General features: G+C 38.3%; 2 protein-coding genes across 2 annotated transcripts; one reads left to right on the top strand and one right to left on the bottom strand.

Annotated features, from left to right (window-relative positions):
- Positions 1-225: 225 nt before the first annotated feature.
- Positions 226-4,802, bottom strand: tmem231 (transmembrane protein 231). Its single transcript, XM_053319273.1, has 7 exons — positions 4,412-4,802; positions 4,131-4,297; positions 3,591-3,719; positions 2,661-2,804; positions 1,584-1,665; positions 1,319-1,424; positions 226-444 (listed from the first exon to the last, which is right to left on the bottom strand). Exons 1-7 carry the CDS (start codon positions 4,548-4,550, stop codon positions 282-284), a joined length of 930 nt encoding a protein of 309 aa, XP_053175248.1. The 5' UTR covers positions 4,551-4,802; the 3' UTR covers positions 226-281.
- A 1,878-nt stretch (positions 4,803-6,680) lies between these two features.
- gabarapl2 (GABA(A) receptor-associated protein like 2) lies at positions 6,681-16,103 on the top strand. Its single transcript, XM_053319233.1, has 4 exons — positions 6,681-6,873; positions 8,327-8,382; positions 9,817-9,989; positions 13,594-16,103. Exons 1-4 carry the CDS (start codon positions 6,840-6,842, stop codon positions 13,706-13,708), a joined length of 378 nt encoding a protein of 125 aa, XP_053175208.1. The 5' UTR covers positions 6,681-6,839; the 3' UTR covers positions 13,709-16,103.
- Positions 16,104-17,565: the final 1,462 nt, after the last annotated feature.

Below are 17,565 nucleotides of genomic sequence, written 5' to 3'. Positions count from 1 at the left end.
CTTTAATTTTCTCAACATTCAGTCTTATACTACTAAAAGTTCTGACATTTGACATAACACTACCCGGACCTCTGTCACTCATAACATCAGCATGGGTTCAAATTGGAGCAATTACAGTACCAAGAGTTGATGTCTACTTTCTATAATGTAATTACAAAGCTGACCAATTAGTGAGCCTGCAAAAAAAAAATCCAAAACAGCCCTTGATTTGGTATTATTATCAGTGTTGGTGAGCCATGTATAGTAAAAATCAACCTGGAGTTTAAACCAATACCGCTGCATCAAGACATGTGAGGTTTTCCAACTGGGATCGGTACAGTAGTAAGAACCTGGTTCTGGAAAACAAACTTCTGGATGCGTTCAAAGACCCAGAGGAAGATGAGGAGGACACTGACATACTGGATCCAGGCAAATTTGATGGTTTCCCAGAAACCAGGACGATAGGTGGAGGGAGAAGGTTAAGGCAGAACTGATGAAGGAAACTGTCAACAACTACATCAAGTACAGTACTTTTTAGCACCATATTTGATCTAGTCCACATCTTACGAGTAAGACAATGGAGGTGATAGGAATTTAATATTTGGAGCTAAAAGAAGTGAAGAACTATGATAAGGGACGACCTACAGATCTCACAGAGGGAAGTTTTCATTGGAACATTATCAACCAAAACATGGAAATACTATATTATGTATTATAATAAACACATTTTGTCTGTAAATAAAGTTCAGCACAATCTTCAGATTAGCTTCTCAACAGTAACCTGTGGTATAAGGAAGATTTTATCAGACAGCTGCTAAGTGGACACCAAACACACACCATAAACAATGTAGAGATTATAGTCAGGTCACACTGTGGTAAATGTTTAGTGCAGATGAAACACTCTATGCTGCAGCAGACTGTGCATGAGTATTGTTTTTTTTTAGCATTCAATTAATGCAATTTTCTGATTTTTTTTCTGATTTTCACCCGTGAGTGTTGAGTGATCTATTAATAATCAAATCATTGACTTTTTATTTGCTCGCTAATGATGAATATTAACAGACGTGAACATAAGGTGAGGATTCAAGAGGCTTTCAGCATTATTTTGTTGTTAAAATGTTTGTGTATTATTTAATATTATATTATATTGTATTAAGAACATACAAGGTAACATTTTATTTATAAGCAGTATATAAACTACTAATTAATGGTTTATAATCTAGTTCTAAGCAGATGCAACTGTGTCTCACCTATACCTCCTCTTCTGCAAAATCTTTACAAAATTACACACACACACACACACACACACACACTCTTGTCTGTATTCATTAAAGGATATCTAATGACCTCCATAGGATAGCGGATCTCTGCGTTGAGCTGGAAGGGAGAACCAGCGGCTCGTCCCACAGTCCAGACCGGCGTAGGACAGGACAGTACTGTGGTCACTACGGAAGGAAAAAGAAAAGTACAAAAACAGAGAGATGAAGATTTTACAGTAGCTATGTCATACAAAATGCATGTAGAATGCTGTGGGTTTAAATCAGCTTAACTTTGATTTTATGCACAGTTTGTGGTTCTGGTTTTATTTTATGCCTCAAACTTACAGTTTCTCTCCTGGTAGCTCCTTATTATGTTGTCAAGCTCGTACGTGCTGGCAAAGGGGCTGGAGCCGTCGATCACAGACACCTAGGTGACAATAAAGATAACAAACACAATAAAATATTAACAAATACAGATGTGATGTAGATGCCAGGTCTCCCTCAGCATGTAGTAGTACAACATGTGGTCGTATACTGCAATAAAATATGAACTGTGTACTGTGATTATTATGAGCTAGGGAAGGTTGTGCATTAGTCAGTTTCAGTACATGAACCAAAATACATTCTAATAGTTACATATTGAAGAAAAGAAAATAGAAATAGAATGAAAAGGGTAAACCAAGTAGTAAAATCGGCTAAAACAAATGAATAAAAGAAAGAGAAATAAGTAAAGTTAAATTAAAAGCCAGATTAAAAAGGTAGGTCTTAAGTCCATCCATCCATCCATATTCTTGCTGCTTTATCCGGGGTCGGGTCGCGGGGGCAGCAGCCTAAGCAGAGAAGCCCAGACTTCCCTGTCCCCAGCCACTTCGTCCAGCTCTTAAGTTTGCTTTTAAAAATATCAGCACTCTCTGCCCTCAGGTCTTCAAGAAGGCTGTTCCAGAGTAATAAAAGGATGTCTCACTGACTTTTGATATAATTTAAAGACCACCACCAGAAGACCTGAGAGTTCTAGAGGGTTCATAGGATAAAAGCAAATCTGATAAATAGGTAGGACTAAGACTAAGAGCTTTATAAACCAATAAAATTGTTGTAATGTGTGCTCTCTATCTGGTCTTCGTCAACACGTGTGCAGCATCTATAGTTGTGAATGAACTATAACTGAGCTATATTCTTTTTAGGAAGACCAGAAAGCAGAGCATTATAGTAATCTGTTACTTGTTCTGCATGCACCCTCTGCCACCCTAAAGTGCTCTGCCACACCCTGCTGCAGCCCCCAGACAATGTGACCTGTAGAGCCTGAGCGTGCGTCAATAAAATGCTTTTAGCGCAGTCTATTAGTATTGGAGTGCAAACAAAAAAGGGAAGCAGAGAAAATGAGAGCAACGGAGAGAATAGACGGTTGAGTGGGTGTCCTCTCACGTTGTAAATGTCGTACAGTCCGCGATGAGGCAGAGGCGTCCTCTGCTGCAGCCTCAGATCTCCACTGATGAACAGCTTAGCGCCAGGGACAGAAGAGGAGTGCTGCACATAAGCCAGGCTCTGCATTGCCACTGTGGACATCCGCTGAGAAAACACAAAGAAATCAAATAGCAATAATATCATTTATTCTGATAATTTCTGGGACAATATATCATCCAACAAAAGTAGTTATCCTGACTATAATACAGTTCATCAGCTGTTGATAAAAGAACTGGCTTGGAGCCAATGTAAAAAATAAATATTTGACCTTAACTTATCAGAACATTGGTTATTGATATGTAGACATGAACATAAATTGTAATGCCATGTGTTGGGTATTTATATTTGAAGATATCTCTTCATATGTAAATGAACGAGGACAAAATCCACAGTCCTCCTTCTGTGTAGAAATGTATTTAAAAGTTGATCTGAAGTTAATTCAGGCAGCCAAATGAGTCAAATCAAGTAGATATTTTTCAATGTTTTAAGTGTCAAAGTCCACCACAGCTCAACAGGGAAACACTATCCACGGACATACAAAAAGGAAATGTGATGCTAGAAAAATGTAAATGTATCAGATATCCACTTGATATGACTGACTCAGACTGCTGAAGACTCATATAAGCTTCAGTTACACTTTTAAATGACTGTGTGGACACACTGTGGATTTTGTCCTCCATCACTTCCATTGAAAGCACATTTGAAGGAGATCTTTTAATAGTCAGTATGAACAGGAGGAATGATTACAGCGAGGAAAAACCTCTTTCACTGTTTATATGAACACCTGACTGCTGTTTTAAGACAGACATGAAAAATTATGAACCCGTCCTTTAATGGTGGCACAGATACATGTAGCATCTTTGTAGATAGACAGTCAAGTAGAATACATACAAAGAGCTGGTAGCTGAAGGTGAGCAGCAGCTGGACACTGTACACCTGCTCCTCAGGTTTTAGAGGAAGCTGCAGCTGAAAAATCAGGCGGTCCAACTTGCCGTCCTGGTTCTGGTCCTCTTCTCTCACCTGTTGATTGTGTTCACACAAACACACACTTAGTTTCTTAAGTACACTGTACAATTAATCACACATTATCACTGTATATTTGAAAAGGCTGCATATACTTTACATAACGTAACATGTAATTTTTTATCATTCAGTATTTATCTCAGCACTATTATCCTGTCTACAGTTCACCAGTATATAGTCACTTGTGTATATTTACATTGTTCTGGTATTATTTTGCAAGTAAGTACACATCAAATTTCTAATATGGGTAATATGGGTACTTGGCCAATAAAGATAATTCTGACTATGAAAAGTACAAGTCACCTCTACATGTGTCACTGTATTGTAGCCAGTGTTAAAACAGCAATATCTAATGTGAAAGGGGACACTGGTGTACATTTGAGGAACCTCTGGTAAATCTCATCTTACAGAGACAGCAGGGATGCGAAGGTTGGCCCCAAGCATGTTGTTGAGATGGGGGAAGGTGCTCCAGGCGACATAGTCTCCCTTAGTACTGGTGCCTGCCACCAGCAGAGATTCATACTGGAACCTCACAACCGGCTGTTCCTCATAGGTGCTTCTTTTTAACCAGAAACCTGAAATAACACAGCTTTACACAGCGGCCAAAATACCTGTACTCGTTTAACAAAAACGTTGACGTGCAGATTTCTCATTATTATATTATAGTTTGTTTTGATAATGCTAGTTACCTTGGCTCCTGTAGGCTACCAGCAGTGGTGCGATGTAGGTGAGGCAGAGAACAGCTACCAAAAACAAACTAGCTTTAGTACAGACACTCGTCTTATACCGAATCAAAGCAGGGTGTGAATAGACTTCATAGAAAGCCATGGGTCACGGTATAGGGGTAGCGTTCACTCAGCTGTGAGTAATCGGACAGTGTTCTGTTATTAGCAACCTAGCATCGATGCTAAATAGGTGAATGTTTACAGACGACAAAATACGGACTGAACACAGTTTAATCATTAAGTAACATCCACGTAACATATTCCGAAATGAACCCGCGCTTGACAGCGTATTTTTGGCGTAGGGAAGCGCATGAACACACTATTTACATTAGCCTCCTAGCTATTCAATCACCACGCACCGCGCCATGTTTTAGCTTAGCTTAGCGTCTAACGGTTACCATGGCTGCCAATGCTGTCGTGCCGCATTCAGATAATGTCGGCAGAATGGGAAGAACAGGAACGCATCACTGGTTCCCACTGCAAACCCCTGTAGTTAAATAGCTTGAAGTAGTATTTGCGATTCGTTAACACGTGAAAAAAAGCTACAAACTCAGCGGAACCATAAATTCCCTTTATGGACTTTAATTCAATTTAATATTTTTTTGTGAAAACAACACAAATACAAAATATTAATTTTATCATATATAGCCTAATATTTCTATTTTTCTCCAAGAATTAGTCACATTTTATCAGCTATGCTTCTTCTTTAGGCACTTTTGTTAAGAAAGGATGTAACCCAAAACCAGAGACCATTCATCTTGCTTAACAAAAAGATGTTAAGCCAGATAAACATTAACATTACATTCAGTTCTATAAGAAGACAACTATTTATTTCTGACAATCAATCTTTAGTTTATGCATACTATTAAACTAAAGTGTTTCTAATTTTCAAAAACGATTAAAATATTGTGTTTCTTTCACCATTTTCTACCCACTTTCATCCAGATCAAGTAAAAGAACCCTGTTACATATTCTGATTAACATTGTCTAACTCAGATTGTAATTAAATCTATATTTCATTTCTCATTTTAATCGCCTTACTACAAATTTAAAGCTTTGTAGATTTCTAATCATTGATACCTTAGACAAATCTTTGTTATTCCTGGTGAACTGGATCTGATGCTGATTTTTAAGTCTCCAGATATCATACCAATTTAAGCAAAGATAACTCGTTAAATTCTGTGCCTCTTAAAGATCTTTGAGAGAAACAATTTTATGTGAGATTAGTAATTCCAATTACCCCCAAATTATCAGTTCAGTATTCATGAAGGCAAATCAGAAAAAACATTAATTTCATTAAACATTAAATTCCTCAAAAAACCTTTTGTTTTTTTATTGCTTAAAGTCTGATGCTAAAGCAGGTGTGTTTTATAGAAAATATGAGTCAGCATTTTCAGACTTAGCTGGTCCAGGGATCAGCAGACAGGTAGGCCTACTGAAGGGGGATGCCAGAAGAGTGGCTGCTTTGGTGATGAAGCTGAAGCAAAAACCCAGGTGAGGAAGAAGTTTGGGGAGGCCATGGAAAATTACTTTTAGTTGTCATCAAAGAAGTTTGAGTGAACGGTGATTAATAAAGCTATGTTATTGCCATTTTAACTACAACTTCAGGTCTTTAAGCAGCCTATCCAAACTATTGCAAAAGTTTCAAAGTCACTAGCATATCATTTTATGCAGCTTCATTCTGCATCCAAAATTCCTGTCAATATCCTACATGTAGTCTAAAACAGTGGTTCCCAAACCTTTTGACCTGTGACCTCTTAAAATAAAGCAAAGTCTACCTGGGCCCTTATCACATGTTGCATTTTCTGCCAGTTAAGTTACTGATTTTTATTTTGATTCATCAGTTAATCGTTTGGACCAAAATTGTCAGAAAATAATTCTCCACAGTCCAAAGTTACATCTTCAAATGTTTAGTTTTGATAAACAGTCAAACAGTCAAAGATATTCAGTTTATCATGTTGGACAAAGAAAAGCAATAAATCATCACATTTGAGAACCTGAAACCAGCTTTTTATGTATTTATTTTTGCTGTAAAATGACTAAAATGGTTATTCAATTATTATCAAAATAGTTACTGATTAATCCAGCGACCCCTTGTGTAACCACTGGTGTGTAAAACAGTTTCTGAGGGCTCAATTTATGGATAGACTGATTATTTCCGAGAGAACTTGAAGGTAGCACAGCCTCACCCCTACCGCCCCCCCGCCCCCTCCTGTCAGACGGTGACGTCACCTCGCAGCTAGACAGACGGCTCCGGACAGAAAGATATTGTTGACGTTTTGTTTTCAGCGCTTTTGTGTGGATTATTGGACATCACGACGACATCACCCGCAGATCTAGAAGACCACCTTTCGACTCTACTATCACGCCTCAGTGCGGGGACCCAGCAAAGATGAAATGGATGTTTAAAGAGGACCATTCCCTCGGTAAAAGGGGCTCGGATTGTTATGAAACAAGAGATGTTCTTGTCATGTCATGCACCCTCCTCTCTGTTTTTGCTGTCTCCATTTCATTCTGCATAGGTTCAGTAAAGCCTGCTTGCCACATCTCCCCCCTGATGAATACACGAAGGTTACTGCTGCATGGCTAACAACAAATGCTAACATGTTATTCCCGCAGCTGTCAAAATGGGGTTCACCTTTAACACTGCTGATACATCATATTAGTCAGCAGTTTCTCCCTGAAATGTGCCTGTGTTTCGCATCCCCCTCACCAAACTTCATTCAAGAATCTGGCAATTTAATGTTGCCTTGCTTATATTAAGCATATTATACATGGTAGAAAAATGCTTTAGACGTTTCATAAATGTGTCAGGTTTAGTAGTTAATTCGGCAAAAAAAAAAAAAAATCACTAAGAGCACTTTCTCTATATAGTACTTCAACTTTTTTTGGTATTGTTTCACACTGCTCGGCACCGCAGGCTGTATTTTGCTGAGAAATGATAGTGAGGTTTACAAGCGAGGCAAGTAAAAAGACATTTGATTTATTGAACTTTGTATTGAGTGTGTACTGCATGGATGCCGAATTAACAAGTGTTTCCCTATTATTTTTTCCAGAGCTTGTAACATCTTCCACTAACATGAACATTTCATGATTTAGCAGATAATATTTATTTACCAGAATACTGAATGGAGTTTGGTATAAATATATCTTCATTCTCAGAGACCTGGAAAAGATCGTTCAAGTGATAGATGTGGTACTCCTGTCTACTTGACAGTGTTATTTATTTATTTCTATCATGCATCTGTTGAAAGTTCAGTACAGTAGTAACAACCTTTAATCAAAAGTTGTATTTCTTCACAGCCTCTCAGTTTCTGTAGCCTACTCATATTCTCTGCAGATAACATCCCTTCAGCTTTTTAAAGAAATGCTGCAGCCCGGATTGGTAGGGATGTGTCTGAAAGTAGGCCTCCTATCTGGGCTAATGACAGTGTGCTGTGTGTTGAACCTAAATTGATTCAATAAATCTTATCACCCATCACCCATCACCTCACCCTAACCCTCTGTGGCCTCTATTCAGTGCCTGCTCCACCCATTAAGTGGACTGGAAATAGATGCTCTATCAGCTACTCCTGGATAATGATAAGTGTGGAAAGTTTTAGTATTACTTGTTAAAGACTGTGGAAGCGCTACATGACTTAAATTAAATAGTTATTATTAGTAGCTTCATCTCACTACTTAAATTAAAGAAGATCATCACACTCTGTGTCACTTAATGTTTAGCCAGTCTTTTATTGCTGTGCCTGATCTTGCAGTTGGAGCAATATATCGGACTAGGCCCAGCTGTATTTGTCAGTAAAGCACAAGTGGAGGCTTCTAAGAGGCCTCAGTCATCCTTTTAATCTCTGATTTCCTGTTTGTTTCCTGTCTCTCCCACAGAGCACCGATGTGTGGAGTCAGCCAAAATACGCAACAAATATCCTGACAGAGTACCGGTGAGTGTGGGGGAGGTGTTGCTGTTAGCGGTGTGATGGGGGTGAAGGGTGCACAGAGAGTGACAGAAATCCACAGATAAGGAGTCAGTGACTGGCAGTGGTGGTAGGGAAAGAAGCGGATGAGTGAGTGATTAATGACAGTCTCGACTAACGGATTAGGATTCAGATACAGCTCAGGAAACCATTGTTCCAGCTGTGGCTCCAGTGTAAAATCCCAGTTTTCCATAACTTTCCATAAGTCTGAGTGTCGACATGATTTACAAAGTTATCTTCTTTGTTAATCATCTGAAAACCAGCCATGTTACAAGACAAAAGATACACAAGTGACCAAATGTCTGTATTTTTGGACAGTCCCGAAATATATATCATAGTCACCGACCTTTCCACAGTTTTTCCACCATTTGTTGGTAGGATTATTTTTAAAAGCACAGGCTCTTAACAGGGTCCTAAAGAACCTCATTTAAACCTTTCTATCAAACTCTTTCTATAGCTTGCTCCCAGCCCCCCTGCAACATCTATGACATATGTCGCCCACTGTTGTATTCAGTTATCTGATGTGTCTAGCGTTGCACATGTGGGATATTTATTAGTTTTGTTGATGCAGGGTGTTTAATTGAAAATATTTGTGTGTCTAAACCCTGCCCAAATGCTGTTACCCAGATTTTTCCATTCTATCATAAATACAGCTCTAGGGTAAAAGATCAAACAATTTGATTTAGGGGAATAAAAATAACACAGTGGTTATAAAACTGTGGGTAATGTATCAAATGTCAGCATTTTCAGTATAAAGTACAAATAAATGTCCTTCATAAACTATAAATTATATTTGAGCCTTATATACTGTGTGTGAATGACCCCACTTCCAAAGGACTGTTTGTTGCAACCATTGATATGTGACTGATGTTACACTGCAGATAGTCTTGAATTCATCTCACGCTGGCTGACAAAAGCCCCCAGTGGTCTTATCACCTTTGAAAGCCTCTAAAGTAACCTGGCAGGAAGGGAATATAACAGAGTTGAAGACTGACACCTCAGGTCAGAGTGCATACAGAGTGACATTGTGGATATTTGGAAGGTCTTAGGAAGTGCCTCCCCCAAAACCTTTTGTGTGGATGATAATGGCTGTTGAACTCGATCTCTTTAACTAGTTCTTCCATTCTGCACCTGTTTAATGGGAAGACTGTTGGGAGGAGCAATCTTCCCATTAAACAGAGTTCATTCTTGTCTGCTGTTTTTTATTTATTTAGACTTACTCAGTTTATAATCATATTTAGTCAGCACTGTTTTTTGAAGTTTTAGTTGACTAAAAGAAAAAAACAGTCTGTAATATTTTGTCTCCTTATTTCTTTTGATGAAAATAAAGAAAGATTTTGGTAAAGTGTAATAAATACAGCATAAAAAGACCAAAAGACTATGTTAATATATGTGCTTCAGGTGATAGTGGAGAAGGTTTCCGGCTCTCAGATAGTGGACATTGATAAGAGGAAGTACCTGGTGCCCTCTGACATCACAGTGGCCCAGTTTATGTGGATCATCAGGAAACGTATCCAACTGCCTTCGGAGAAAGCCATCTTCCTCTTTGTCGACAAAACTGTCCCCCAGTCCAGGTGAGAGCAACACTACATATCCGTAGTTATAATTGTGGAAGTAAGGTACAGTAAGACAGGGAAATCTACATCTACATACCTACATTAGGGTGAGGGTTGATAAAGTTAAAAGCAGGAGGTGTAGTGGAAGCCAGTTTATCCTAAAAGATGGAAAGTAAACCCCAGGAACACGCCTTATTTTTTAGAAAGACAGATGGAAGAAATGCAGAATGAACGATTGGACTTAGTTACAGAAGCTCATGGAACAGAGGCCTGGATGTGACGTCATGACTTTGGCTCCAAATGAGATGCTCTAGTCAGTTGTGACTAGCAGTGCCAACACTAAGATGGCAGTCAATCATAAATGATCTTTCATAAATCACATACTGTGAGGTTACTGCCTACTTTAAACAATGTCCGGTAAACATAAAGCCTAACTTTCCCATTCATGTGTTCACAGCATGTTTATCTGTCCATCTGTGTAACTGAAGAAAAGTGCAATCTCTCTGTAATAGAAGATGAAGCCACACCTGCCTCTCAATTTACAATGATGTTAACCTGCCATCTTTCTGTTTGCAGTCATAGCTATTGACATGCTGATGTGATGCATAGACAAACACCGTATCTGAAGAATCTGACCTGCTTCCTGGAGCCTTGAATTGTATTGATAATGCTTCTTTTGTGGTAACTGGCTTACTGGAAGTTCAATGCACCTTTTAAATACATCCACTCTATTGTTTGGCCTCCTGCCACTTACTGGTGACAACGTGCTTTTTCCACAACCTGTGGGTATGGTCAAAAGTCCAACTGACCTTACAACAGAGGTTCACAAAACGTACCTGTCTCAAAACATAACATATTTTTATTGAGAAATCTGTTCATGGGAAAAGTAAATCACAAATCTCTTAGGCTGAGTTCAACTTTGGTGAACTTTCCCGCACAAATTAGCTTCATTGAACTATAGCAAACCATCTTGAGTGCTGACCTTTAAAGCAATGGACAGCTGTAGACTCCAAAACAGAGAAAGCCATCATCGCTTGTTACTGTGGTACACCTTTAACCTAATCCTTGTCTTTTGGAGTATAAACTACTCTGCAAAAGAAGCTTTCTTTGCAGACAGTTCTGAGACAGGGGTCAGTACAAATACGTCTCTTTAATTAACTGTGTGAACTTGTGTCCAGTTAGCAGCCAAGCTAATTTGCTTCTAACTGAAAGCTAGTGAGCTAGTTAGCAAGCTAGCTCTTGTGATAATATGTGGCTTCTTTTTATGAGCAGAGCAGTAGAAGCTCAAGTAAAGAAGAGTCAACAATTCAGTAACATTAATAAACATTTGTTGCCATAAGCAACTGTCATACCACACAAGCAAATAGTGTTATGGTATGTTTTATTACTCATTAATTCAGCTTTTTATTTGTAAAAGAAAGATTGTGTTATTTCCTCTTTCAGCAGTTGCCTCGAGCTCTTTAATTATTATTTACATTTTTTGAAAGCATTATATTTTACATGCGTCATAGACACAATTATAAGTTAAACACAAGTTAATCATACAGCCTGATAATAAGTTTATGCCATTCAGTTCAGATACAGAAGTGAATGAATGCAAGTAGATTTTTGCACTTTTTGTCCATATCACTTAAAATCAAAGAGTAATTGTGTAACCACTAAGATTACTCAGAGGAAAGCATCCTATCAGTTTGGTTGGTGTGTGGGAGTAGGATACACCTGTGAACATCAGGGCAGGGATACTCCACACAGAGAAGTCAACAGTGCCGTCTGGATGATAGGAGCTGAAAGGAAATACTACAGCCTCCACTTCCTAATGGTACTGTTTTATCTCAGTTTGACAATAACAAGAGACTGTTTCACACATGACAAGACAGCAAGAAAGAACTCAACTGTAGCACTGTTTCTTCCAACGTCAGACCTGATCTACTGAGTGTGACCCACTTCTTAAACATGAAGGCAGATGGACTCCAAACCCAGTCCTCTGGTCCAATATAAAGCATATTGTGTACATTTGACCTTAAAACTTGAAACACCCTCATGTCTGGAAATGGGTTATTATAAAAGAAGATGTGGGAACAGGCCTTTTTCACAGCAGACATTTTGACTTGTCATAATAGGAAAAGCACAGGTGTTATAAATAACATTCATGATGGAGCTGCTCTAATTAAGTGTCCCAGTAAAGCTGTGGTGACTGAGGTTACACTTTAGTCCTTCGAATATATACGCTCTGTTTCCCGTTCACTTCCATTGAAGCGTGCACAATGGAGGAACTCAATCATTTGTTTCCTATTTCTGTATGAGAAGAGGGAAACTGCACCCAACTCCCAATACTGATACTTCTTTGGGGTCTGGGTGGTATAAATCATCCATCTAGTCTTGGTTGCATCATTGCGATTGCCATCCCCTTTTAAGCCTACAGCAACAATGGTTGAATGCCTCCCCATCTGGGGATGTCCTGGGAAGTCTTGCCAAAGTTTTCTCCAGTTTCCCAGAACAAATACAAGCAAGAACTAATATTTTAACAGTGGGCTGGCGTATGTGTACACACCTTTGTGTCCATATACTGAATACTGAAACAGGCACCATCTCCAAATGTCATGAACATCACTGCCTAACTGTTATTGCGATATTCCCACCTTGAAATGCTGAGGAATCCCCAAAACTACTCTCTGGTTGAGATAGGTTTGTAGGTTATACAGATGCACACAGGGCATCAGAACTTAAGACTTTTTTCTGCAATTTTGCTCTGACATTGGTCCATAAGCATTTTAGAGAGAAAAAAGCCAAGGGTTTTGTGACTTTAATTGGCAGATATGCATGTATTCAATCCTCTCCAGTATCCCAAAACATTTTTGTGTATATTGAACCTTGTTTCTTCAATTTTATGTTTTTACAGTCTGATTTGGCAATTAAGATCTTTGATTATAATTGAAGCAGAGTTTGTAACAGGTTAGATACTTCATACCAATCATTCTTTTTAGGGTTTTTTAGAAACATGGACACAAATGTTCTGTTTTTACACCCACAACTGTTTGTATGTAAGATTCTTTCCTTTGAGTTTATTAACCAGCAGCAGAGTCAGTACATGATTTTTTACATTCAAGAGAGCTGCTAAGTGTATTTTACACCCTTGTATGTCAGCAGTAAACTCATGAATTATTTACATCTTACAACAAGGCAGCAGGATCAATCAGACTCTTAGAATAAATCCTCAGGGCGATTTTTTTTTTCAAAGGCATTGTTCTGCTACCACATAAACTAATAAATACCAATCATTTTATAAATATTTGCACTTCTGTGGTTCAAATCAAGTTTTGTTTATAATGAGAAATCCCAGATGATAGTGCAGCGTTTCCTAGGGAGAACTGTTTCATATTCATTTGAATGTTTTCTATTTGTGTTTGTTTCAGTATCTGCATTCTTTCTGCTCCTGTAGATGCTTTGTCCTCTGGGACCAGTGCACTTCTTAGCATAGAAAACCGATTTAAAAGTGCCCTAGCTCAGCACAATACATCTACTGTTGGATGTTTCAGTCTTGGAGATTGGAGATGTAAATGCAATCGATTCTACGTGACTCCGTGTGATCTAATAAGACTCTGGTTTCTGCTGTGTGTTGCAGTCTGACTATGGGCCAGCTGTATGACAAGGAGAAGGACGAGGACGGCTTTCTGTATGTGGCCTACAGTGGAGAAAACACCTTTGGTTACAAGGCCTTTTATACAACACAGGGTTAATGCTTCACTATTCACACATACACACACATACACACACACACACACACACACACAAACACATAGTAGGGCCCAACATACAGTATACTGGTGCACAATGTTTCAGACATTGATCTTTACATGTGCTACACAAGTAACACACCTACGCGCACCTATGTCATTTAAAGTCAATTTTTTATACTGAAAAACTCACATTTATTGTGAATAATTAATTACACCAAAATCTTACAATAAACAAACATAAAAAAGAATTGACAGACTCAGGTAATCATTAATGTCAAAAAAATGCTTGACTTTAATGGTCACTCTTTTTTGTCATGATTACTGTTTAAAGGTCAGTTGTGGAGAGAAATATCTTTTAACACTGCCGTAAAACGACAATAACAATCACCGCACGTCAGATAACGTTCGTTTTCCAACATCAGTATTAGATAAACAACACACACATGCCAATCATCACACATTACCCAATCATGCTACATTTTTGTTCTTTTTTTTTTCTCTCTAGTCGAGCTTTGTTGTCAGATATTTGTGCTCAGAGAAATTCTATAATCATGTGACCAGAATCATTATCTATGTTATGGATGTATTTGTGTTGCTCATCATATCATGTATAGAAACTTCATTATGCAAAATTAATTCCACAGGTACACTCAGCAGTGCGATAGGCTACGAGAATGACAGAAAGCATGTAAAAGAAAGCAGCTTGTGCTAATGAGTCGCTGAATAAAACACTGTGTGCTGGCGAAGAGGCTGCTGGTGTAGCGTGTGTCCGGCTCAGGGTTGGGGATCAGCACCAGTCCTTGGGATGTTACTGAGTGCTTCCCAGCCTGGCTGTTACAGTGTGTATTTGCACATTATGTTTGCTAAATCGATGTCAGCACCTCCCAGGATTCAAACTCATCATACCAACAGCAGCTGTGGATTGCTAAAGAAAACCCAACACTTTACTTGAAGCTCATTGTGTCGATGTGTGATAGTTTTACATTCTCATCAACAACTTGCAACGATCTAAAATTTACAACCGCTTAAAAGAAAAAAAAGAGACAGTGAGTAAGTGTTGCACTTTACCCATGCTGCCTCCACCTGTCGTCTACCTCTATGTCAGCTTGTGGTTTTCCTATATTCCCCAGAATGCCTTTTCTCCTAACCTCCAGACAAAAAGCATGAACATATCTGCTTTATTGTCCTTTTTCACTGCAGATTTTGACTTGTCAAAAACAGGTGTAACTAATAGCCTAACTATTGATAGTGTATAATAGCTGCATGAATATTAGATATACGCATATGGAACGGAGCCATAGTTCATGTTATACACTGACCTCTAATTATTACAAATCAAAGCCAGTTGTATTTGTACTGATGTGATGTCATTGTCCGTGTTTCTCCAGCTTTCCTAAGTAATGGGAGAGTATTGTTTAATGGTCTCCAATGATAAGATTAGATTATGATGCCTTGCAACTATGTTTTACTTCAAAATTTCTTTACATGAAAGAGCCCTCAGAGAGGTTCATGATAATCCAAAACTTAAAGCTGCACAAATGAAAATGTCTGTATTAGCAGTGCATCTAGTGAAAAGAACTAGCTGTAAGTCTGTTTCCGCTCATTGTTTTAGTTTGCTAATCCGTAACCACCTCTCTTACCAACCTCATTTCTAGCTACAGCATGCAGCTATGAAAATGCTCTGATAAACTCACTGTACATTACTTGCCTAGCACCAAGAGCCAGACAGACGAAGTTAGCAACTAGCTGGTGAAGATTGTGGAGCATTTAGCAGTTAAAGAGCCAGATATTACTCCCAGGAGTTGGTGGAGGCCAAAGTAGAGTTTAAAGGAGAGTGAATTTGGGATTTAAATTCATTAGGTGGACTGAAACACAAATTAATGCTAATGTTACTCCATGTTTGCTTGTTGTATGGGCAATGTAAGGTACTTTATGTGGTCAATGTATGCAGCTTAAAACCATGTCACAAGCAGGTATTTTTAGTTTATCAAAGGCATTCTGGAAATGTAAGAACGGTCATGAAATTTAGTGGATATGTAGTGGTGGAAGAGGATCTGACTTTTCCCCTTCAAGACCACTCACCAAAAAACACCTGTTTACACCCCTACTGAGAAAAACAAACATGGAGGTCTCCCCTCTTGCTCCACAATAATCCAGTCTGTACAGTTGATCTTCAGAAAGCTTTTAGGATACACTGTGAGCCATTAACACATTACTAACTCATGAGAAATATTACTCACTTGCATATGACTTGTGTAATTTCCCCATATGTTCCAGGAATGTGTGTGTGTCATGAGATTAGTGAAGATGCACAGTATTTGACCCTGTCCCTGCCCATTGTATCTTCTTCAAATATTAATGATTAAAACACACAATGTTCCCAGTGGAAAGTTAATTTGTAGTGTGCTGAGTGTTTTCAGACTTTTATTATGATTAAGTACACGCCCTGTTCTCTCACAATGAAGTCAATACTTCAAGTAAAGTGTTGCTCAGGTCTTTGGCCGCACAGTTCTCAGAGTTCTCTGACACTGAGTTTTTGGTGCTGAATCATAGTAAAATACACGTGGTGTGTTTCCACCTTTGACTTTGAGCCATCGAAGTATTCATATTTGTGCACCACAAGCTAATTCAAGCTTTTAAAACATGGTATGTAGATGTGTAATATATTGATGGAATGCCATGATATTAAGGATTGTTTTATTTCATCAGTGTTGTATGATCATGAATATATCTTGAAGACATAAAGGAAATTTTAGATATATGAACAAGATAAAGTAGCCGGAAGACTTGACCAATAAAACTGAATGTAAAATGGATCAAAGTTGTTTCTGTTTCCTTAATATAATACACCTACACTATATTTATCCAAAATGTAAGGTAACCTGTAGAGATATTTTTACCACTGGTGGCACTATAAGAGTGGGTTCCCGTTTTGTTTGTACCCTGTAAAAAAAATCAGGATAATTTTAAGTTACTTACGAGGAAGGACATGAATTCAATATATTTATTTGCCCTTTAAAAAACAGGTTCACGAATGTTCAAGTGTGTCTCAAAACAGCAATCAGGTGTCCATAAAAAACACGTTGTCCTCGCTGTATTTATTCCTCCTGTGCTTTCAGTTTAAGTGATGGGGGACAAAATCCACACTCACAGTTATTTTGTGCAAAAATGCATTTGAGGCTTCAGCAGTCAGAGTTAGTCATATCAAGTAGATATCTGACACATTTACAGTCTTTGTGTTTCCTCAGACAGTGCTTCCCTGTTCAGAATGTAATATGACATATGCACCGGTACATATTTTTACTTTGAAAAAAATATTTTCTAACTATTTCTGTTAATTATTTTGCTTAAATACTTCCAGTATAAAACAAAACAAAAATGTGGACCTTGCCCCAATATGTCAGCCTCTGACTGATTGCTTTACATCTAAATTGAGATCTTTGTTCATAAATATTTCATCCAAATACTCTATTTGGCTGAAAAGCAACAGCTCATATTCCTAATGTTTAGAAATACTGAGGTCAATTAAGGTTTAGGTTTTCTGCCAGAAAAACATATGCTGTATTGTTTTGACCGAAGTATCCACTGCAGCAATTTAATATTGTGCTTCTATACAGAGGTTTTTAAAAAGGTGACAATCTGTGCGACAGAAGCCGATGTCTTAAAACTTTTTGTCCCTAGTATGGGTCAAGCTCTACAAGCATGGATTCTACATTTCCAATACTGCATCTCTCTAGTGTCACTTTATCAGACCCTCTCTGCCGCCCACATCTTTCAAACTGTGTGCCTCCAGTTTGTAACCACCAGTTATTAAATTGGGGTCTCTAAGCCAAAAAAGTAAGATAACACCATCAAGG

The sequence above is a fragment of the Scomber japonicus genome, chromosome 5, assembly GCF_027409825.1.
Source record: "Scomber japonicus isolate fScoJap1 chromosome 5, fScoJap1.pri, whole genome shotgun sequence".
NCBI classification, from domain to species: Eukaryota; Metazoa; Chordata; class Actinopteri; order Scombriformes; family Scombridae; genus Scomber; species Scomber japonicus.
Note: the sequence above shows the minus strand (reverse complement) of the source record. Positions and strands in the feature narration are given on the sequence as shown.